Source organism: Parus major, chromosome 3, assembly GCF_001522545.3.
Source record: "Parus major isolate Abel chromosome 3, Parus_major1.1, whole genome shotgun sequence".
Taxonomy (NCBI): domain Eukaryota; kingdom Metazoa; phylum Chordata; class Aves; order Passeriformes; family Paridae; genus Parus; species Parus major.
The window spans coordinates 37,664,903-37,689,703 of NC_031770.1; the positions used below are offsets into that span (position 1 = coordinate 37,664,903).

General features: G+C 36.1%; 1 protein-coding gene and 1 long non-coding RNA gene across 2 annotated transcripts in view; one reads left to right on the forward strand and one right to left on the reverse strand.

Moving 5' to 3' along the window:
* The window catches only part of PACRG (parkin coregulated), a 215,193-nt gene extending 191,653 nt beyond the window's left edge, over positions 1-23,540 (forward strand). The window contains exon 6 of the mRNA XM_015621001.3: positions 23,195-23,540. Within this exon, the coding sequence (XP_015476487.1) occupies positions 23,195-23,349 (155 nt within the window). The 3' untranslated portion in view covers positions 23,350-23,540. The remainder of the gene's footprint in view (positions 1-23,194) is intronic.
* LOC117244023 lies at positions 12,529-21,326 on the reverse strand. The gene is made up of 3 exons (XR_004496326.1): positions 20,825-21,326; positions 14,930-20,354; positions 12,529-12,821 (listed from the first exon to the last, which is right to left on the reverse strand). It is a non-coding gene; the product is annotated as an uncharacterized LOC117244023 (long non-coding RNA).
* Positions 23,541-24,801: the final 1,261 nt, after the last annotated feature.

The window sequence follows — 24,801 nt, forward strand, 5'->3', positions numbered from 1 at the left end:
TTCACACCATTTCACTGTATTTCATATCATTCCCCACTTCAGACCACTGAGAATGAATATATTTAATTGTATATAACAGAATTGTGCCAAAGTTAGCAAATTATCCTGAATGAAAAGGAATATTTAAATCCTGTACACCTAGGTTTTGATCTGGTAATGTATTTCTGAGGTTTGGATAGAGGATCTTTCCAGCAGTGACTTGAAGAACTGTTTCTTGTGGTAATGAATTTAGGTAAACCTCACATAATAAGCATAATTATTGGGTCATAGTTAAGAATATAGTTAACTGTATTTCTTAACCTAGGATGTATTTAAGTATTTTAACTGATTTCCTGAAGTTGGAGACTAAGGTCTAAAATTAGGTTTGCTTTCTATTTTGACCCCTGGCCCTTAATTTGAGTGCAAATTTTAAGAAAGCATGACAATGCTATCTCTCATTTAGCACAAAATTACTCTCTTATCATTCCAATTGACTTCACACTGGAAAATTACAATGATGCCTCTTAGTGACAAATTGTTTAATATTTAATTGATCTAAGTGTTCCCTTAGCTTGTTATCAAACCTAGTGCTTAGATGCATTTTGTAGACTGAATTTTATAAACAGGAATGACCAGCACTTGCCTGGGTAGTCTGTGAACATTCAGAAGTTCAGAAGTTTTGTGTTACACTGGATATTTACCCAAAACCGAAGGTCAGTAAGTCTTTCTAGAATCAGAAATTGAACAGTAATTTTACAAAGTAGAAAGGAGTTCAAATCAATCTTCAGATAGTTTAGCAGCTTGGGAATGGATGGAAAAGTCCAGAGAGGAACCTTTCTGATGCTTGGCTGATTGTTCTGCAATAACTAAAGCCTATCAATTCCTACCTTTTCTTCTGGATGAAGTGGCAGAGATGAATACATGAGAAATGGAAAGATAAACTACTTGAGAGTATATTCCAGCAAGAAGATATGGGATTTTTGTTGTCCCTGGTAATTATTGGCTTAACTTGCTTACCTGCTTCTACATTTCTTCTTGTGGGAGGGTTCAGAGAGTACCTTTTTATAACTGTATATGTACCTTGTACAATTCATCCAGTGGACAGGATTCACTCTGGAAAGTGAGTCAGTGTTGTCAGAAACTAATGCATTAGAAATCTGCAATATCAGCCATCAGAAAGGCAGTTCATGTCTGCCCATATCAAGTTTATTTACATAAATGAGCCCCTTTGTTTCCTGAAAGAAATAAACTGAGAGTGAAGTTAGTAGTGGCAGAAGGCCGCTGCAAGAAACGAAAGAGATTTATCTACTGACATCATAATAATCATGTTAATTAACTGAAATGTATATCATTTGTGTTTAAATGAAATCTGATTTTTTATCCTCCTAAATGCACATAATCTTCATGCTTCCTGAAAACTTCCAGAAGACCTGTCACACAGCATTTCCTTCCAATCCTCTTTCTATTCTTTCATTTTACTGTTATTTGTGCGGAAGGAAAGACTATTTGTCCTTGTTACTTGCATTTCTTGTTTCATGTCTGATTTCTGTTCTTGGAAAGGGTAAATGCTGTTAACCATGGAAAGGAGATAAATGTAGAAGTATCATGCACCTTTACCTTTCTACAGGAGTGTTGGAACTTTCTCATTTTACAGCTTCCAGTATAGTTCTAGACTTTTTGAATACAGCTATAAATCACAATTAATTGGAGAAAAGTCCATGGTGATGTACTGTGGACAAATGGAACAGAAAACAATTGTACACTTTGACTTCCAACTCTTATGTGTTGGGGTGAAAATCCAGTTAATGTGTGTCAACTCAGCATGCTATCTATGTTTCTTCCCTTATCTTTATATTCATACCAATTTAAGTCTAAAACTTACCTGGTAATACTGTTGAAATATACTCTTTCTTCATCCAGAAGCCAATTTAACTTTTAGTGCAGGCCAATGATTTCATCATGTGGGTGACTATAGTTGTGAAATAAGCTTAGATGATCTTTGTCTTATATATTTTGGAAAACTTCAGGGTTAGTTAAGCAGTCATACTACTGACTCAATTTTATGTGTTTTATTAACCTCCAGAGCTTATGTGGAAAGAGAAAAATACTTAAAGATTATTTTTTCTCTGACTGAGTTTAGAGAAGATCCTGTGCCTTATTTGGCTTCTTGTTCGAAGGCTTTTTTCTACATCTTATTTATTTTTATTCTATTGCCAACAATCCTAGAGGCTTTATATATGTATGTAAAAGCCTGGTATTAATATCATCAAGACCTGTAAAAGTTATTATGTGTATCAGGATCTATAGCTCAACACATCAGTTTCTAAATAGCAAATCCAAAAATTTTTATAGATTACTGACTTGCAACATGTATTGTAGCCATGCTCACTTACCTTATATATTAATTAGTATTTTGTCATTTGAAATAATATTTCAAACTCTATTTCTGTGTAAGTGTAGCTCACTGAAAAACTTACATACATGCTAGTTAAGACATAAATAGGGACTAGCTACTAAATCGAGCTAGCAAGCCATAAAGTAAATGCCCACTGACATAAACATCCAAGTATATCAGCTACACACCTGAAAGACAGGAGAAATGAGAGGTTATTGTGGGCTCTTCTTTATAAATGAAGCCTGTGAGTGATAGTCAGGATATTCATCAGAAAAAGTCCCTGGTGGATTAGGGTTCTACTGAAGCCCGTGAGAGCCCATGTTAGAAATCAGGTAAGCAGCCATCATTCACTGACACCCAGGTTATGTTTTGATTTTCATCTCTTTGTATTTGATCAGTAGTTTGAAGCCAACAAAATACTTATTTGTTCAAATCCCTATTCTAATCAATCACGGGATTCAGAAATATAGAAGTTATGAAATAATATGTTAAAAATAAGACATAAAACATAAAGAAAATAAAACCAAACAAACAAAACCCCAAAACTTTCAACATCTTAGAGGACATGCTATAATGATGAAATTAGAAGAATTTACTGAGATGCAATGGTACAAAATCCAAACATTGCGTGGAAGTTATGCTCCACTTAATGCAACCTGTGATCTACACATTTAGAAGAAAATATGAGATTTCATTTCTACCATATGTGCTATATTCAGTGACATTTAACAAACATGCTGACAGTATGTTTTTCATTCATCATTCACAGAGAAACATGTATTGACCAGTTTAATTGTTCAACATGAAGCAGTGGTGTGTACCAAACTAAAAAAACCCAACCCAAACAATCCAGTTCTTCTGGACTATTTAAAATACATGCTGAAACTTATAACATTTTGTATGAAGTAGAATAATTTTAAGCGCTTTCTTCTGGTTCGTTATTTATAAGAAAATATCTCTCTGAAAAATAAAACATAGATTATTTGTTTCTTTTAATAAATAAATAAAGTGTAATGAACAAATGGTGTTAAAATTATGCAAAAGGATGGTCATAATGTATAACTGAAGTACATATGGTGATTCAAATAACTGCATTTTATATTTATATCCAAATTTGTAAACTCCACTAAGGTCAATTTGTTAAGTATTTAATATTATGTACATTCTACTACCGTTATTTCTGCTTAAAATTGCAGATGCCTTACCTTAGGTTCTGTTTGCAGATCTACTTGTACCTCAATTAAAACAGTATCTGTGTTCATGAAGGGAGTTTGACCTTACACAGTAGGAGTAGGAAATACCTCTTCTTTACTCATTTACTTCACCTTCACGGACAAAAGTGAATTAATTCTTTTGTTATTTATAGACATCTCTAATGACCATGGTCTTGCCATTTCCCCGTTTACATGAGCTGTGATGAAGTAGGTCTAATGTCAATATTGTAAGTAAAACAACTCCAAGGAATGATCTCCAGCACAGAAAGCTCATCATATCAAAAGGTGGGCTCTGCCACATGCTCCTCATTGACATCATGATCTAGAGGTCCAAGAACCTCATCTTTCACTCAGTCTATTACTCCTGTTCTCCTTTCTAAAACCAAACTCAATTCTCTGCACTAGCAGTTTTAAGATTTAAATAGCACTTGTTTCCTGCTAGGTCAATAAACCTGGAGTGAATATTGGACTTTAATGCAGACTTAAAAATTAGTTTTTATCATCATCCATGTTATATTTCCAAACATACCAAGTCTATTTTTCTAGGTGTTTTTAAGATGGTAAGATGATTTCTTGTGCTTGTTTCAGAAACTTATTAACTCATTTGTCTTTGGGAAAAACACTTCGTCTTTTGTAAATAAATGCAATTGGCCAGATCTTCAGCTCATATAAGTGCTTGTTACTCCAAAAAAGTAATCTAAGGGTAGTTGTATTTAAATTTTATGGGAAAGTAATCTAAAATTTTGTCCTAATGTTTTCTGTTCAGTTCAGAAGATGAAAACATCATGTGCATATCATGAGATAACGCCTGTTAGGGACAGATCAGTTGTGTTCATTACAGACACTGCCCTTCAACACACAGCTCCACACCCCTGGTGATACAGTTGAAGAGCAATTTCTTGATTTGCCACCAGAAGTGCACTAAAAGCAACAGTTCAATATACACCTTTACTTAATTTAAAGTTTTTTAATTGAATGTCAGTCAATTACACAGCTATAATCCATACCTTATTACAAAGTACCATACACATGCATTTTAAATAGCACATTTTCTTAACTTAAACCATTTTCCTTTCTAGAAACCATTGCAACTAAGGAATCAATTGTGATTATGGTAAAAGCCACAAAGTATTACTTAATGTGACTATTTCACTGCTAAGTAAAAAAAAAAAATAAAAAATCACCCTCCTATCTGATTTTCTATTTAGCCAACATTTCCCAACATCAAATGCTTTTCCAGGGTAAAGTATTTCTCACCTATCTTAATGTTACCTATCATATGATTTGAGTATTTTCCAAAAATTAATTAGGCTCACAACAGCTCAGCAATCTCATTTACTCTTAACCTCACTCTTTTCACCATGAGCCACGTTCTATTTTTTCTTCATAGCTGCTTTTTATAGTGAATATGAGGATATTAATTTGAAGTGAGTTTTCAGCTTTGTTCTGAAAGCTGAGAAAATTGTGGTCAATATAATGTCCTCTGACAGGGAATCTGAAATCTTTTATTTTGTTTATTGAATTAGCCTATCTTCTGCTCCCATGAGCTTTGTTTTTCAGATTGATAAATTCATGATTAATACAAAAGAGAACAACCGAGGATGGCAGTCTCCTCAAGTATAAATATATTCTGCAGCATGTGGGGAAATACATTTCCTACAGGACTTTCACAGATAGAGCCCACATCTTCAGCCTGACAATTTTAAAGGATAACAACAGCAAGTGTTTGTTGTACTTTCTGCTGAAATAATATAAATTCAGTAATTCATTCAGGCAGTTTTCAATGAAAAAGCCAGGACCTAACCATAAGACAACAGGCTCAGGTACAGCTTTGTAGTTAACTTCCAGTGGAAAAAGAGAGTTTTCAAAATTTTTTGACTATTCAGTCTTTCTATGATTGAATGCCAAGCTATTCAAATGAACTGCATTGGTGCTCTAGCTAGCATGAGACTCCATCAGTATAAGGTGATAGGCTGGAAGATGATATCTTTAGCAGAATTTAACTAAGTAGTCTCTTCTTGTCATTTTCTGTCTTGATAGAATGTGAATTTTTTACAACTTCTGTGATTTAAGACCTGATTCACATGTGTCCAGATCTGAAGAGACAGGTGTATGCTAAGGAAGGTAGGAGCTTCCCTTAAAATGGAAATATAAGCCCCTTCCCCCAAATTAGTATAATTTGAAATTAAGGGGTTTTCAGCAAAGATATGGGAATAGGAATAACAGTCCTTTACTAGGAAAATTAAAATGCAGTAGTACAAAAAAAAATCCACTGACAGAGTCAGAATACAACCTGACACCCTGTTGGTCTGAATAAATGGTGGCTGCAGTCCTCCTGCAGTGACAGATGTGGTTCTGTAGAAGCAGTGATCCTGTAGAAGAGTGTAGTTTTCCTCTGACGGTCCAGTGGTGATGTAGAACTGTCTGGTTTTCTTTGTGAATCCAGTGGAAAAAAGCTGGCCGTGGTATTTCAAGTCTCAGATCATATCCAGGTAGGAATGCTTGGCTCCTCCCCCTGGGTGGAGCATCTGACAATGGGATGATGGAATTTATCAGTCATGCAGTGAGACTCAATGGCCCATTAACAGAAAATATAACCCTGGAGTTATGAGGGATGGGATATGGAAGAGATAAAGAACACTGCCCCAGCTGCTTTTAACAGCTGGTAATAGAATACAAACTTCTGGTTACAGCTTGCATTGCAACCTAAGACAACATGAGACACTGGGACAGTTGAAAGCTGAGAACATTATTGAGATAAATAAACAACATGATGGAGCTTTTGACAAGTCAGAGATTTTGGAAAGTTACTTCCCAATGAAAATAAGCCTGCCTATAGAGGTATTTAAGTTAAAGATGTTTCTCAAAATAATTTTTGAGAAAATCCTCAGAACAGAACATTTTAAAAAGAAAGTAAAATATATATAAATATAGTATGTATTCCTTAGATTTTCCTTGTATCCATGTAAGAAGCAGGGCATTACAGTTCTCTTAGAAAATCAAATGAAAAATAAAATAAATAATAATAAATATTATAAAAACAAATAAATATATAAAAATAAATAAATTAATCTATTGATTTATTTTACTATCAGATAGGCATTATGAAGCATTAGGGAATTGATGTCCACATCACATTTTAAATCTGTTGTATAGAATATTTGAGATGTGTGCATGACATCCCTGTATTTGTTTGTAATAGCCAATTTAAACTATTTCAGGGAACATATGCATTATATATGAAATACTTAAAGCTCCAGCTGAATAAACAATCACATTTGCCATCAATTTCAAAGGTCTACAAGTAGACTTTGTGTACAATTTAAAATGAAAAATGTGTAGTACATACATCTGACCTTTTTCATTTAAAATGCTATTCTGCCTTATCTAAATTACATGTGGTTTGGATCTGTCTGTATTAAATAATTGTAGGTAGAAGGATGAAGCTTCACATGTAATATTTCTCCACAATATATATTTATTGGCATTCAAGCAGGTTTTATTGTCAATACTTATTGTACCAAGTGTGACATCATGTGTCAGGAACCCTGAAGTATTTCAGCACATATGGCTGGTAAAGCTGTGGTTAATGCCCATTAACACTTTTCAAGGAGAAGTGAAATAATATGATACATCAATGTTCTAGGGAAGAAATACAGAGTTTAATAGGTATTGGTTGGGGGTGGGGGTTTGGCTTGCAGTTTTCTGGGGTTTGTGGGGCCTTTTGGAGGAGGATTACTATTTTCAAGATAAAATCCAATTATATTCATTTAAAAAGAATTTTATTATCATGTTTTTATCAACTATGGCTCAAATGAGATCTTTAGTTGTTTAAATGGAAAACTTAAGCTGCTAAATGAAAGCACATTCACTTGCTACAAGTACTCATTTAGAAACAAAGCAGCGTGAATTAAAACTATGTAAGTAAGAAATTGTTGTCTGACATAGGAAGCTTTTAAATGTATTTCTGGAAGATATTGCTGATGATGCTGAAGTCAATAGAACGATTTTTTTCTTTTGTTAAAGCAGTGTGATTTCCTTCAAAATAAGCTGCATGGCAGTAATCCTTCTGAAAGTGGCAGATTTTAGAACTATACTCGCAAAGGGAAGAATGATTGCATTCTGATTTGCATTAATGTAAAAAAAAATCACTACACGAGGAAGAAGTTAATCCCACTCCTATTAACACATCACCCATGAAAATGAAATCATGACATTTGATCTTGCTCTCAGTGAATTCAGTGTATTGAGTTTAATAGAAAATCAACCTCATCACAGCTAAGTCCAGCACTGGCCCTGCTACTCTAATTAGACTTCAACAATATTAGTTTCTTTTTTCCCCTCATCTTTTTACTTCATTTCCCTTGACTGGAGTGCAATTTCACCAAAATGTAGTAGACTAATCATTAACTGGCAGCAGCACAGAGACTGAAACTTTAAATTGACAATCACAGCAGTAGAATACCAGAAATTTATAGAAGCATAACCATTTCTTCTGCTGGGTGTGTGATAATTGTTTTTCTACTCATTTACATCCAAAAGTAATTAAGCTCTACAACAATGTACTATAGTGTTGGTGCAAAGTCTGCTGTTCGGAGGTTATGCAGAGATTCCATGAAAATATCACAGTGGGAACTGTTGTTCATTTACATTGTCACTTCCTAAAAATTTGCAGAAACATACCCTTGAAAGAATTAGGTCACACGAAATGTGGCCTAAGGGCTTCTCCTTTCTGTTTTCTCCAGTGGAGTTCCGCAGCTGATGCGATAAAAACCATTCTACATCAATAATTTTTTTGAGTTTATGTTTCCTGAAAAATTTATTTGTCTTATGGAAATAAAACAACTTTATCATTCAGTGGGAAAATTTCCTTGTCTTTCCTTCCAGACCTGATTTCTTGATACAAATGCAGTGGTGTTACAGTGCATGTGAAGTTGTACAATGAAAGTTGGCAACTCTAATATCTTCTGAACCTTCTTCAAACAATTGTAGTTAAAACCATGCATTAAAAATTCATGTCATAGTAATATAAGAAAATGATTACAGGAAGCTTTGCTTTCCCTGCATAGTAAAACTTACATATAAACAAATACAACTTCAAAGTTGAGAGATTTTCTTTCTCATTATATTTTTTACCAAAGTCTCACAGTATTTCATGGTCACATGTGCCTTTTGCTTTTAGAGGGGTAATGGATAGCTGTTGTTTTCTGGTGCTATTGATAATGTGAAAAAAAGCTACAAGATAACAACATAGCTAGTACTTTTCTTATTGAAAGTAAGCAAATTAATCACTGTAGTGGGCAGAGAAAAGCTAACTCCCTCTCTCATTTACTTTTCTGAAACTCATTGATTTACATGGTGAGGCATGACTGTAGCTGGCAGCAGTATTGTACCCTTCATTTCTTAATACTTTATATATGCTTGTTTCTCTAGTTAGGAAATGCTTTGATATAAATAAACACACTTTAGTCCTGATTTTGCAATCACACATTTTCATGACAGTTTCCTGAGTCAGGTCCATATCTGCTTATGAAACAAAACCAGCATTTTATGTTCCATGAGCTTTATCTTATTGAGAAAATTTGCATGAATTTTATTACATTCCAATTTCCAAAGCTTCTCATACATGTACGTAAATACTTTCCTTTCTCTTCCTATATTTTCTCCTCTTTTTTTGATTTCATATATTTTGGGCATTGTTTATTTATGGCGACATCTCACAATAGTATTGATGATTCTAACATCTCATTTATGCTTGTTCATTTTGCCTTATGGTCATAGAAGTTTTTCCTTGAATATTCAGAGGGATCTCATGTAAGTACAACACCAAAAGTCCATCTTTATATAATTTGTATAAATTATGCAGTACAATAATATCTTTAACTGTTATTAAAATACAAATAAATAGACAAGGAATAGGCTTTGGATCATTTATTATGTCTGTAAAAACATAAACAGCCATAAATAAATGAAGATAGATTCAGAATAACCATCTGTTAGGAAGTTAGCTCAAGTCAAAACACTTAAAAATTGGCACTGTAGACTGTATTCATGTAAATATGTATTTAGACATTTAAATATCTGGCTTTGTGTACAGATGTTCTGATTCACTGCAGCCTTCATTTGGGAACTGCTAAGGGCTCAGGATCGACCCACTCAGGTAGCTGCTGAAAATTGGATTCAGGTGCTAAACTTTGTGTTTCTCTGAAATATTGGCACAAGTTCATAGTCTAACAATAGGTCTGTCTCCACAGCTGCTTCCTTGCCAAATCATAAGCATAGAGTGTTGCAGCAGAACTCTTGTTAGGGGGAAGAAATGAGCCAAGACACATTTAACAATGTGAAAAGGGTCCCAGTTTATTATTCTTTACAGCTGAGCCACCCTGACTGACTACAGCAAGCTCCTACTGTAGGGTCACCTGCAGCCTCTGACTGCTGGTTATTTCCTGCTGGCCTGTGACTGCAGGTATTGGTTTGCAGGCTCTGACCACAGGCTTTTACCTGGCTCAACCACGAGTGCAGGCTCCAACATCAGGCTCCAACTCCATCAGACCCAGACTGACCCCACAGCAGATCTTTTATAGCAGCAACTCTCTTCCTTGTTTTGTTCTTCTTAGCGTCTCTCTGGATCACTCCTTCTTCCTCAGGGCTCCTCTACTTCCCCAAGGTTCTCTTTCTCCAGCTCCCCTTCCTCAGGATTCCTTTCCTCCAGGTTTTTCCTGAGCAGCCAACCCATCCCTTCTATCACAGTTATCTTCATTAGTCATAGCTGCGACCCATTAAGGGCAAGGCTGTTGCTCTTCTTTGGTAATTAGTAGATCTGTGATTTACCAAGGGTGAGGTGGTTGATAATTCTACACCTACAGTAGAGGTCACAAGAGCCTTTCTCTGTGAGTAAGTGATTTGATAATTAGGTGAAATCTTCCTGGTCATGAAAGATGCAGATTTGAAAACACATAGGCTGGGCTTGTTTCCTGCTTCCTGGGAAGGTGCTTCATCACTAGGTTTTCAAACTATAAAAACTAAGACAGTCATTCCTGCCCCTGCTCATATCCTTTTTGCCTGCCTTCTTAAGAGCACCAGGCTTAATGGGCCATAAGGTTATTCTTTTCTGTAAATCTTTCCCACCCTTCAACTCACATAACTTTTAAACTCATTGTCCAAATTCAGTCAAACTGAAAACAGGGCTGAGCTTCTGGAAAAATAAGCATCTGGCTGGGAGGGAGGGATCCAAATTCATGCCCTGGTGAAAGAACTGTCAGTAGGGTATGCAAGAGATAAAAAGTTCAAAACATGCCTTAGCTCATACCCTCTATTAGTTGGTAGAACTTGTGGGAAACAAATTGTCATTGTAAAGAGGTGTAGTGCAAAATCAGCACACATCCATGGGAAACAGGCATCACTACAGTTTCGTGACACAACTTGCTTTTAAATTTAATCTCATCCAGAAGGAATGGCAATAGCTATCTACCATCAGAAAAGCTCCTGGGCTGTAGCTCCAGGCCAAATACAAATATTTAAGTCTCAAAGAAAAGCTCTTCTGCTCCCTGTTCCCCCACTGGCTACCTCTGTGAGACTCACTGATCAGCCCTTCACTCACTTCAACTGCTCTTGGGAATACAGCTCCTGCTATATGCTGAGGTAAATTTAATGCAGCCCTACTGGGTCGCCTGCAGAGCCCACAGATATTAAGTGTTGCAATTCCTAATGTTGTCTAAATTTCTGTTCTGACTGTAAAAGATTTATGCCACAGTGTTGTATCCTGCCCTGTGTCTCTAATTCTGCCTGTTTTCACAGTTGTCTTCTGTGGATGTGTGAAGTTAAGTTAGTCTGTTAGCTGAAAATTGTGAGTGCTATTATTGTTCCTCTCCTATAAAATCAAGTAATCTTCTTGTGCCATTTCCTCTATATAACTAGAACCATAACCCCAGTTAGAGCCATTCTGAGCTGCTAGATATAGATAAATTAAAAGGGCATGGATATGTAAATAAATATTAGCCTGACTTCTTCAATGTCTTCTCAGGATTCAGTGACAGTGGTTATAATCTCTGCCAGACAACTATCAGCAGTTTCAGGAACTGTTGAGGCAGATGGCTGAAGCACTAGATCTGATAACAAGCATGCCTGAACTTACTGACTTTTCTGCATTTTTTGATATTAGGTAGAGAGGAAAGCTTATGCCTCTGTAAAATGAGGATATTGCAAAACCAGCAAGAGATTTCTGGATTAGTTGTTTTGTTTTTTTTTTTTTCTTAATCCATACAATTAAAGGAAAAGAAGACAATAGAAGAGGAGAGGTCTCAAGCACTGGGAGACTGTTGGTACCTCTCTTCTCACAGACTAGCAACAGCTTCAGCTCAGCTCCTCCATCTTACAAAGTCAATTCTTTAGCTGATACACACGTTCCTGTAAGAGCCCTATGCTTGCATTAATACAGTTGACATTCCATTCTAATCATTTCCCAAGCAGACTTGGGAATAATTAAGTAGGTGAGATTTTTTACTCATAACTGTAAAGCAAAGATACTGGGTTCTAGCAACAGATGTGCTGATAAGCCTGTCTATGTTTTCACCGTGTTTTGCTACAGAATTACAGCAGAAAGTCAACAGGCCCAGATATAGCATGTGAATTGGCATCCAGTGGGATATTCTAAGTTACACTGTGGAATAGTTATGCTAAACCATAATGCATATATTCTTATAAGTTAGAACCTTTATGAAGCATACTTCAGAAAATTAACTAGCCAAAGGAATGTCCTTGGCTTCCCTTCCTCCACTTCCAGTCTTTGTTTTTCTTCTACTTCTCCCATGTCCACATTCTTCTCCCTGAGACAAGAAATGTCTATTTGACTTATCAGTCAAGCACCCAATAAACTTTGGCTGTGTTAGGACAAGTAATTCAGGAGGACCTTTCCAGATACCACACTATCCAGTGACGACATTTCTTGGTGACCCATGAATTTTCTTCACATGATTTTATTGAGATTAATGTATGTTATTATTTTCCCTTAAAATAACATCATCATTTCCTTCAAAATCATCATTCTGCTCTAGCTGCTGTTGTCCAAAAATGTGCAGGGATATTTTTCTGATGCAGAATTTTCTCTTAATCTTGAGGTAGTGCTTCCATGGTACCAGTTCAGCACTGAAGCTGCAGAGTTGGGTCAGACACCTGTAAACTCACTGCAGCCATTAGCATTAAACAACATAGGAGATGAAACAGCAGTCTGTGGTCTGTTGGAGAGAAGCGATAAAGGAATTCTGTGAGATGTTATTTCTTCCTTTCCTCTGGAGGCTGACCCTATCCACTGAGCAATAAGCATTCCAGGAAATCTTCAAGAGAATATTACTCTTGAAATATTTCCCACTTAGATATTAGTCACACTGACTTCCAAGTTATCTTTGCAAGGTGTCCCAAATTTATCTAAAAACCCCCGCATGACTTTCCTTTGTAGGAATGGACATTTCATTGTTATTAATGTAAAGCTGATTACAGTGTGTGCATGTACTCTCAGATCACTCAAGTGTGAGAAAGCATATTTAAGTTGCCAGGGAAGAAATTTCTTGACAGCTTTTTAGTTCTGCTCTTCATTATAATACATGAAAATGCAGACTTCAAACATTCAAACACGCTGCTGTGCTGTAGAACTGTTTTCTTGGTTGTTAAGAAGCTCTAGGCTGGCCCGAGCTGACCAAGAGCATTCAGCCATACCACTTGCCTCTTCTCTTGTCTCCTCCTGGCTGGCCTGACGTGCATGTGTATGTGTGTGTAAGAGCTGCTTTCCTGCGGGGGCTGAGCAGCTGTACGCTCGTCAGGCACCAGGGATGGAAGGATTGTAAGATGAGTGAATGATGAATAGGGAATTAAGATTGTGGCTGCAAAACGTAGCATGCTTTAGCAGCGTTGGAGGACAAAAATGGTCATATTTGCCAGGATTTGCTGGAGAATGATAAATGACAAAAATTCTACTCTCATGCTTTAAAGTGCTGGCATGGCAGCAAATCGGGATAGCAAAAACTCAAATGACCACTGCAGAGAAGATGAAATTACTGTGCCTGCTTCACTGCCATCAGCCCATGGAAACATGATATTTGCAGCAGTTTTAGACAAGCAACTACAAATTCACCTGAGGAGCAAAGATATATTCCTTTTTAAGCATGATTGTTCAGGTTCACTGCTTTTGTAATGAAGTAGAAGGATATTAAAAGAAGTACTACAAAGTGAACCAGGACTGCTGCATTGTTAGCAGTTGGAGGTTGTCTCTGTTATGACACCTGTATGATCAGTGCTAACCAGGTTCAGTGCTCAGCATGTCATGTGTCCCCTTTGCACACAGAAAAGCCATTTTTACTCCTGTGTGTAGCTCCAGAATAGATTTTTAATTGTCTTTTTTCCAACAGCCCTATGGCATTATATGCTTCTGGATGGTTGCAATTCTTCAGGTGTAAGCAATGCAAGTAAGAGTACCAGTTTATTCCTATATTCATACATGCCAGCAGTAAAATTGTGTCATGAACACTGAAAATCAGAAAAATATATTCTTCATTCATACTCCTATAGCTAGGACCTTTGATTGCATTTTATTTTTATCAGAAAAAAATGCTATCTGAAATGGGAAAAATAACCTTTCATTAATAATTTTTACTGGAATATTTCCGTTTTCTTAAAACAATGAAGAAAAAAGTGTAACAAATATATGGGATATATTAAAAATATTTTTCTTTTAAAATATTGTCATATATGTCAATGTATTATTGTATATAATTGTATATATACTAATTTTACCTTAAAAATCTGCTAATCTTTTCCTATCCTATTGTTTTTATACACACTCTTTGTATGCAATTACTTCCTTGTTACAAACAGCTGTCTTTAGGCCTCACTAAAATGCTTGTGTTTTAGTAACACTGTGATCCCTTTGTGAAAACATTAGGAGTGCATTTTAATAAACACAGCCCAGAGTCTGTGATATCTTTAGTGGCACAGTAAATAATGATTTCATATGAGATGGTAAAGAAAGTAATCTTATAAACATTGCATAAGTGGCAAAACAAAATGTTTTGCTATGTATTTGCAAGTGTGTGTCAGTCCACTAAATCTTAATAAGTGGTCTAAGGTTACTGACATGTAAATATCTTGTGTCACCTGGCACTGGTGTAATTTAGACAAGAAGAAGATTATGTGTTTTCCAGTTAAGAATTACTAATGAAATAGTTCTTATACCCTTATCTTTTTTCACATTTAATTCAGATTCTTAAAGCCCAAAAAAAAAAAAAAAAAAATCAGTCTGAATGTGGTGTATGTGTAGTTTCTACATTGCTTTGAAAAGCCTTCAACTTACCCAATTCAAAAGCTGTGAATCTGCAGAAATACCACACCTAAGGGACACAATTTCCTTTCTCTTTTTATCTGTTTTGCATTCCTGTAAGACTACACATTATAATACATTTTAGTTGTATAAAAACTGTCTTTTTTTGTGTTTGCTTGAAAAGTTGTTATGAATTCAAATCTATGCTTTTCCTAATGTAAAATGAATAGCTGTTAACTAGCTTTTGATAAGTATTTATTTTTATGTCCTTCATAAAAAGAAAGCAAATCCACATAAAGGGAAGGCTTTTTTTTTTAATCTATAATATTCATTAATTCAACTGCAAAAACAAAGGAACAGTAATCAGATTACCCAATTCATTTACATTTATATAAATATATTTATGTATAAAGACACACCAAAAGGAGATATCCTAATCCTTATAGTACTGATACCTGTGGAGCAGGGTGTTCCTTTACATCTGGCTTGAGGATAAGATAGCACATTCCAGTTTCAGTGCTAGCTGTCCCTTAAACTGCATAAATTCTGTCCTTGTCCAACCGCGATGAAAGAAATCTTGGCAAATCCACAGAGTCATTCATAGCTTTCATCTCCTTGTCCTTTCTCAAGTCACTGCTAAAACACCCTCTGTTGACTTCAGGCTCTTGCTTGTTTAGCTTAATTAGGGAACAGTGAAACTAGAAAACTGGCAGCTTTAGGCATATTCAGCAACCTATAGGCATATCTAACCTCTTGCTCCCATAATTTTGATGAGAAATTTTTAATGCATTGACCTATTTTTATATGGTTGTATTCCACAGAATCACAGAGTAGGTATGGTTGGAAAGGAGACCACATAATCCAACCCCACCTGCCAAGGCAGGGTCACCCAGAGCAGGTGACCCAGGAACGTGTCCAGGTGGGTTTGGGATGTCTCCAGACAGGGAGACTCTGTGGCCACCTGTGGCAGCCTCTGTTCCAGTGCTCTGCAACCCTCAAGGGAAAGGAGTTCTAATTTTTTCCTCATGTTGAGGTGAAACTTCCCTCAAAGGGTTCACCCTTCTGTCACAAAGTTAGGAAAGCAGTCATGGAAGCCATTTAGTTCTCCATGCAATTTTTGATGGGCAAGGGAGACCAAATAGACCCTTTAGATGGTAATGGCTTTGAACAGCAAAATTAGACACAACCAATTCCCTTAGTACATGGCAGATGTACAAACATAGCAGCAGTTATGAACACAAAGTATTGGATTACTGAGCTTCTTACTTGTGAAGAAAAACATAGGGTTCCCCCTTAAAAGCATTTTGGTTGCATTAATAAAAAACTTCCATTGGTGGAAGGAGGACGGATTGCTAAGCATCTTAGGTTTAAATATGTATGTAACTCAATGTCAAAAATTGGCTGGTTTAGGATTGTGTTTCATATTGAAATCAGTGATCTTTGAAGCACTTGAGGACTTTCAGGTTTGTCACTTTGAATTACATTAAAAAGTAGATAATGTTTATTCCACACACATGCAAAGATTTGTTTTTTTCATGGTTTTAATTCCTTTTGCATTAACGATGCTATATTTGGATGAGAAATTAATGGGATGAACAAACATATTTCACATCAGTCCAGCAAAGCTATGCAAATTTCGCACACACAAACATGATTTCCAACTAAAAAAATATTATTTACATTGTACTAGCTTATATACATCTAAAACAACTGGCAGAACATCAGATTCACATAAGTGGTGCAAGTCTTGTTGCATGTTAAGCATGATTTGTGACTAATATATTGTTTTGCAATAGTAAACGTTGTTCCAAGGCCAATTAGATGCCAGCCTCCAAATTCCATTCCCCTGTTGAGCATACTATTTATCTAAGATTATTTAGCTCTACTTTGTTTGATATTGATCTGTAGCACTAACATAGGCAAACTTCAAAGTCTAAATTAATTGGATAAGTTTAAGTACTTAAAAAAAGGAAAAATTATTCTCTTAATTTTTTACCACATTCATATGTTTGCTAATAAATTTTGTTACAAAACCTGTGATTTCTTTTTCCTTCTTCTATTACAAAAAAACAAACAGCAAAATACCCCAAAATCTGGGCTTAGAAAGGATTACATCTGATATTGATAACATTTCCTGGAAATGGAAAAACTGCGATAACAGCTGCTGTCTTGGCTCGTTTTCAGTTGGGTTTTTTGGTTTATTTGGTTTAGGTTTTTGTTGGTTTCGTTGTTTTGGGTTTTTTTAATTCAGCAGTTTGCAAGTAGTTGCAGCTATCTCTAGTAAGCTTACATCATTAGTAAAACCTCATTTCCATATTTCCTGTCCAATCAGAGCACTTCCTCTACTTGCTGACTTGTTGGCTTTCTGAATGGCATTTATAGTAACAGCACATAAATGCTTATTTGTGAAATAACTAAAGGTGGCTGCATATGGAAGATAACTATAGAAAGAATCTATATTTTATGCTAAAGCAAAATGCCTTCAATGAGAATTAAGAAAATCTTTTCTAAGACATGATGAGCTAAAATATCTCTATATTAGTATTCTTTTTAAATTCCAAGCATACATGCCTTGTTAGATTCAAATATTCTTCTGCAATCTCTGCAGTACTGTAGCATTGTAAAGTGATAAACACTCAGCACTAGTGATGAAAAATAGAAGAAAGAGCCAAGTAAAGCAAGAGACAAGGAACTCAAGTGTTGATAGTGTCAGGAAAAAACAGGTCTGTGCTTATTCAAGGATTTGGCCTTCTTAGATTATATTAATACTTTCAGCCTTAATGCTTTAAAGTGCTTTGGAATATATGTGTTAATTTGAGTTTTTAAAGTTATGTCTTATTATTTCAAATCAGAGTATTAATGAAATTTTATTAATTTTTCAGCCAAATTTGTGCCTCTTTCCTTGGAATAAGATTAAGCTTCCAAAAACAGTGTTATATACGTGGTAATCTGTTACTGCATCAAAAGTTTACATTTATTTTGTATCAAAACAGATAATAATTCTCCCTATGACATTTGTAACTCCAGCAAGTCTTCCTTCATGAAACACATGTTCATAATTAAGGAGTAGCACTCTTCTCCATCACATTTGAAATGGATGATAAAAATCTCTGCCAGCCCAAGGGGATCTCTGCACCCTTTCCCATTATGGGATTACTCTGTGGTGAGCAACTGCAGATATTCCACCCTGAGCAACCTGATCTAATTTAGGAAATGGAGCTGACTTAGGGCAAAGCATTTGGACCAGATGACTCCAGAGGTTCCTTCCAACATAAATTACTCCATGAGCTCTTCTTTCCAACACTCTAGCTTTGGGACCAGCCTACTTGAAGCCAGTTTGCACTTTGTGTTACATAATCTAGAAGATCCTGAAGAACATTTAATACTGATGCTCACATTGCTCTGAGTTTTTACAAAGGGAACACGGGGTTCTCTGTGTGTGTTAGTAACAACCAGAAGTCTTAAGCTCCTGGTGTCTCTTCCTTGCCCTGAGTGAAATGAACTGGAAATGTCCCACTGTTTCTTAGCAGACAGGAGGGGTTTAGACTCTCACCCTGTGACTTTTCACAGACTTTCAATTAAATGAACAGGGAGACTGCACTACCTCATCCTTCCTGGAGCTGACAAATTCAAAGCACAGTTCTGAGTCACAGCGATAGGAGTGGTGCAAAGGAGCCTTCCTCTCTCTCCCCATACTGACTCATCGGGGCTTTCATTTTCCACTCCAGTCAGGAAGCCAACACATTCTATGACAATTAAATTTTTCCTAACAAGAAGATTTTGAAAGCTTAATTAGGCTTTGAACTGTACCTGAGCAGTGAACTTCATGATGTGAACCCTGACATGGATGCTTGTCAGCCTGTAGCTGAAATCAGCTTCCATTTATTTCTTGGTATTGGTGATGACTCCTAGAAGGAAGGAATGCCCTGAATTTTTCTTCAAAATGTTTCAATGTTACCTTGTACTACCTAGCTTCGTTTTGTTATGTGCAGGCTCAATTGCATTTCCACTGGGATTTTTGTTTTGAAGTAACATTCAGGTTAACCTGTTGCATTCCTGCAGTCACTCTAATTGCTGAAAATACATGCTGGTTTGACTAGGGTGAACTGAGCCACTTAAACTGGATTTTTACCATAGTTATATTTTACCATAACTAGTACTTTCATTATCAACAATAAAAGTTGAGAATCAGGGTTTGTGACTGATACCATCCATGACTTGGAAGTTACTTTACTTTTCAGCAGTATCTTTGTTTTTCAGAACTCAAAAGGGAGGAATGATGCTTATCTTTCCAAGTAGTTTTATTGATTTGTGAAAAAAAAAAAAAGCCCACTCCAAACCATTATACCAGAGCTCTTTAACGAGTAGCACTTAAAAAAATTCAGCTAAGAATCATCTGTTCCAAGGCAAGCTGAAATACACAACAAAATATATGCACTTAAAATCAGTAAAGAAACACTTTCATCAGTAAAGTGAGTTACAATTTGAACTTTGAGTTACAATTTGATTAAAAATGTCTTCTAAACTGGGGACATAGGGCAGTCTTCACAGACACTTCAGAAATTTATTTGTTTTTCCAATACTAAGCACTCCTCAGATATTTATCATTTCTGGAAAATCTAATATCCCAAGATCTATGACATCTCCACATGAACAGGTGCATGAAAACCCTGACTTTAATTTGTGTAAAGCAGAACTTTTGGAACAATCACCATCAGGAGCAAGCTCTGGTATCTGTGAAATACTTGCAAGCAACATATTTAGGGGATTAAAAACCCTTTTTGACATTTGGCCTGCCTTGAAGTGAAATCTAATAAACTAAAAGAATGTCTGGGATACTTTCAGGTGCTAACAAATGTCTAGAGCTAAGAATAGATCTGAGTGAGTTTTAAGGGTTAGTTTACCTTTCTTGTCTTCTCCAGGATGTCAAAACTGCCATATCAGGCTTTTAGTGCATAGAGAGAAACTTGCTTGTCCTTCTTGAAAGCAATAATATTTTATATCTGTAGCACTACCCTAGTGAAATTTTAAAATTAAATGACATGGAATACAAATAACACCAGAATTTCTTTAATATCCTAAAGCATGAATAGAAGCATGTCTAGACTAAAATACAAACCACCTTTTATAGCAAAATTCAAATCCTCCTCTGTTCCCTGCCAAATGCTGAGTTCAGTCCCTGAGGGCCTGAGCTGAGTTTCCTTGGCTACAGCAGCTGGCATTGGCAGGGCAGGGAGTGCCGCTCCTGGCCTTGGTGTGCTGGGTGATTTCATCAGCTAACACAGGTCTTGACAGGTGCAAAGACTTCCACTTCACTTCAAGAACTGTAAAACCTTTGGTGCATGATTTGGGAGATTGGGAAGCTTTTTGATCCAGCTTTTTGATCCAGGAAGGGCTGGGATCAGGGATCCTGATTGTAATCCTCCAGGTCTGTCAGTAGTCTTTCAATGCATTTCTTCTAAACATAGAAATAACATTTTCTCTGAAATGAGTTCTTGGTGCATGCTGAATTTGCCAGACATTTCACTTTGAGGCAAAGATATGACAAATGTGCTTCCTAGCATTTTCATGTTGATTTATTCTTCCCCACAAAGGACAACTTCATAAAGAGTTTGAATCAGATCCATGTTCACACTTTACATATGCAACATTTTTGTGGCTGACAAAGCTGGCTTCCCAGGCAAACTAACTTGGAAATAAAGTCAAACCAGAGAAGGGTATGCTGAGACTGCTATACTTCAGTGGCTATTTTATTCCAACTAATCATCATTATTATTATGAGTAGATATTTACCCTTAGGTGCATTGGGCAGATCATTCTGACTCATCTATTTAATGGATGCTGTCCTCTTGGGTTAATGATTATCTTTTTTGTATGAAAGCTTTGTTAATCCCCATAACTACAGAGGATGGCTATTTTAGTACTTACCATGTGACATGGATGCTGACATAACCTTTCTAGTATTGTTGGTTGTAGCTTGTATCATGACACTAGTGTGAATTATGGCTGTCTTGAGGATACAAACCTTCTTATAGCACAGATGGTCTGTAGGAAAAAAAAATCCTGTAATGACGGTCTGCACATCACACATTCAGTCTTCCCTTGCAGACTCTTTCCTTTATCATTGCCTCATACTCCTAAGTACCTTTTAATCAAGCATCTAAGACATAATTTTTTGTTCTATAATAAAGATTGTAACATGCAATTCTGGAAAATACCTCTGCTACCAGCATTATCACGGCTTCTCATTGGCCTCCCCCAGATTTCCTTAGAAATGTATCACCATTACTCCCAGACAGCTGATTTTTTTTACTACTTCTTTGAAAGAACGATGAAAGCTGTGTAAGCTCATTAGCAGAGCATGTGTGTAGGCTTAAAATTACAGATAATAGACATATGGTTGGAAAATCAGTAATTCCTTTACGTATTTGCCAAGACTTAGGTCAAGGTTCAGGGTTTCCTTTGCTCAAACTGGTGAAATCAGAAATACCTCCAGGTGTTCTGGGGAGAGCTTTCAGAGCACATGCAAGACAGGTGATGGGGCACAGTTATCTCAGTTGCCTTCTGCAAGGGCAAGCCATGTTTACTCTAAATTACACACAATTGTGATGTGCTTTTTTTTGCCCTTTTTTTTTGTTTAAGCCAATTCTTTTTTTAATAGTTCTTGGTGTTTTCTATGCACTCCAATAATCCATTTTTTCTAACATTGCATTAAATTAATTGTAGTAAATTTTGATGTCACAACCCTGGCTTTTCATGTCAGTGAGATTAACAGTTAATGTATTGGAAAATATTTGTGTGCTTAAAAGTAATCATCATTTTAAAAAAAATTACCTCCTTCTCACTCAAGGACCACAGTCCTTGTATGTCACATCTGTATTTGTATAATGATTTCATAAAAAGTAAAGTGACATAAATATGTATAAGCAGTCAGATATTTTAGAGAAAAATTAATCAAAAGGATGATTTTTACCCAGGTTCACCAGCTGTTTCTTCATCATAATGGTTGTCTTGTTTTTGCTGGTAACAAAGCCACGAGCTTTAAATCCAGATCTTTTGGCTTAGATCTAAGAGAGGATGTGAGGATTGGTGCAGTTGTACATCTACATGGCATCAGCCTGGGGATCTGGATGCAATGGTGGGGGCAAAATCCACCCTTGCCTTTGTGTTTGCCCTGTTTCAAATGTGAAAGGCCAGCTCTGCTGGAGAAGTTGCATTGTCTTGACAAATGGGTCTTTCTCTGTCTGAGTGAGAGTAGCACTGATTGTTTGAGATGTTAACATGGGCACATTGTCACCACTGCCCAGAGTGAGGCCACTGGCTGCTTGCATGTGGACTACCCTAGAGCAGTGTTACAGCTCCCCACTACACCAAACCCGGTCTGAGTACATTTTGCTCCTTCCAAATTATTTTCTATACATGTCTTGGAATATATATTCAGATACTTTTAAAGATAATTTTCAGAATATTGGTTTAAAACAAAATGAAAAATATTTTCCCCCTTTAAATCTCTCAGCAACTTTGTAGGTGAAGTTATTTCTTATTGTTCTTATTTTGCTGCTGCAGTTATTCACACTGATTTTTAAAGAATTATGGTCTGTGTGTGTGAGCGTGTGTCAACCTCGCTAGTCCATGTTAGAGAAACCAAAAGTAAATGTTACTGTATCTGGGGACTGCAATGATTTGTCCTTTTGACATTGACTTAATTTTACACATTTTTCAGGAAGCCAAAATTGAATGAGCACCACGCTATACTCCAAAAATCTCTTTTAGCCAGGTTCTCTCTATCAGGAACAACAAAAGTGTGTGAATATCATGACTAACATGGAATAATCCCAAACTAATACCTGTATTAGATTTCAAACCATAACAAGTCTAGATTAAATCAATTTTTTTTAAAAAGTGCTTATGCATCTGGCAGTAGAATTTTGTCTTAAATAAGCAGTGTTAAAGATAAAAAAGTAATGGTTTTAGTGGTGAACTGTGAAAGAGAGAATCTATATTCATCTTATAAAAGAATGTGTTTATTTTCATTAGGATTTTTGCTTACATACAGAAGTAATGCATACATAAATTTTGAAAGCATATGAAGCTGGATTCTGATCAAAGCCTTAAAGAGATATCAAGCCTATCCTGTTTTCAGATTCAGCTCTGTTTCATGTCAGAGAACAAAGTTTCTAACAGAGGCTCAGTAACTGACCAGCAATTGCAATTTCTTATGTTATTGTTTCAAAGTGTAAGATGAAATTCAATATAATTGTTTTCTTCTTTTTTTTTTTTTTTTCTTTTATAAACCAGTTAATTTAGGTGATGGGATAGAATACAGCCAGCAGAAGCGTGAAAATATTGGAGTTCTCATTCAAGAGACACTGGAACTCTTTGAACGCTACGGTGGAGAAAATGCTTATATAAACATTAAATACATGATCCCCACTTATTTGTCATGCATGTAAACTGAATTATATTAAATGGAATGATTCCATCTATGCTCTAAAAAAACTGTATCTGACTCTGTATGGCATCTTGTTAGTCATGCTTTATCTTCTCTACAGCTGCTAAAATAGTGGCTTCTGGGGCATTGGAGTGTTAGCACTATTGTGAACAAGGCTTTCCAATACATAAATAGTGTCTGTTCCTTTGATTACAATGGTGTACTGTGCTTGTTTGTTCCCTGAAAGAATCCCTCCTTTATAACAGAGCTGACTCGAACAAGAATCTGAGTTAAACCTTCACTTGTGTAGACAATAAAACTATAATTTTCATACGCGATTCAGCAATCGCTGTTCTGTGTCCGCTTGCCCTGAGGGTGATGTCAGAGGCTGTAACAAGAAGAGTTTATGCTGACTGCTTAATAGGTGTTTGTCATGGAAGAGAAACACCAGTTCAGCAATGCCTCTCTAGCAGCTGTGCCGAATAATGTGCACAGACATACAATAAAACTGTTGAATGTATATACCAATTGCAGCAGGAAAATTTATATTTTCCATTATAAAGCACTGTCATTAAATTAATCCAGGCTTCTTACACACTCCTGTTCTCAGCTTCCAGGTGTTTACTCATGGAACTTGTGTTCCTCTTGGTGAACATAAGGCACAAGCACAGTTTTGAAGAAAAGAGGCCCAGAAAAAAACTTGAATAAACCAGATGGAAGATACGGCATACATAAAGTATCAGTCCCTAGCAACACTGTTAATCTGGATAAACACAGAATATATGCGTACATTTTTAAAGGGCACTTGGTATTTTTGTAACTGCAAGGTTGCTGTTGCTTTTCTGTTGTTATTTTTATGGTGTGTATGTGTGCAAAGAATGTAACTATTGTTGTAGGAATCCCTTACAATTTCCTACTCAGTTAGTTTCTCCCTGTGTACCCATAACACAGAACTGATATAATCATGGATTTAAGCAAAGCTTTTGAGATTGACTTTATTGCTTTTTAAGCATTTCTATGGAATAAACCTAAAAAAAATAAAATAAAATAAAATAAAACCAGTCTTACAATTCTCAAGGATAACCATTTAAAATTATTGAGTCAGCTCAAAACAAGCCAGAGATATGAACTTTTCCTGAAAACATGTGATTTTCAAAAGTACTTTAAAAGACTTTGGGCTCATCTGTCTTTTATTATGTTTTCTGGAGCTCTTCAAATGTATGCAAGTTGCACTTTCAAGAGTTTCACTGTAACTGTTAAGAGCCTGAAACGCACTCTTTGGTGTTAGACACATGAGACTTTTCCCAAGTGCTTATCTATACCCATATTCACACCTTACAAGGCTTGCCCAAGTGAAAGACACAGCCCTTACACTGCCCTGCTCTCTTGGATGCCTGCTGGAAGTGTGGGGAGCACCTTCCCACCTGCTGAAACTTTGTGCCATATCTATCATTAGATTGACATTAGAACTTGC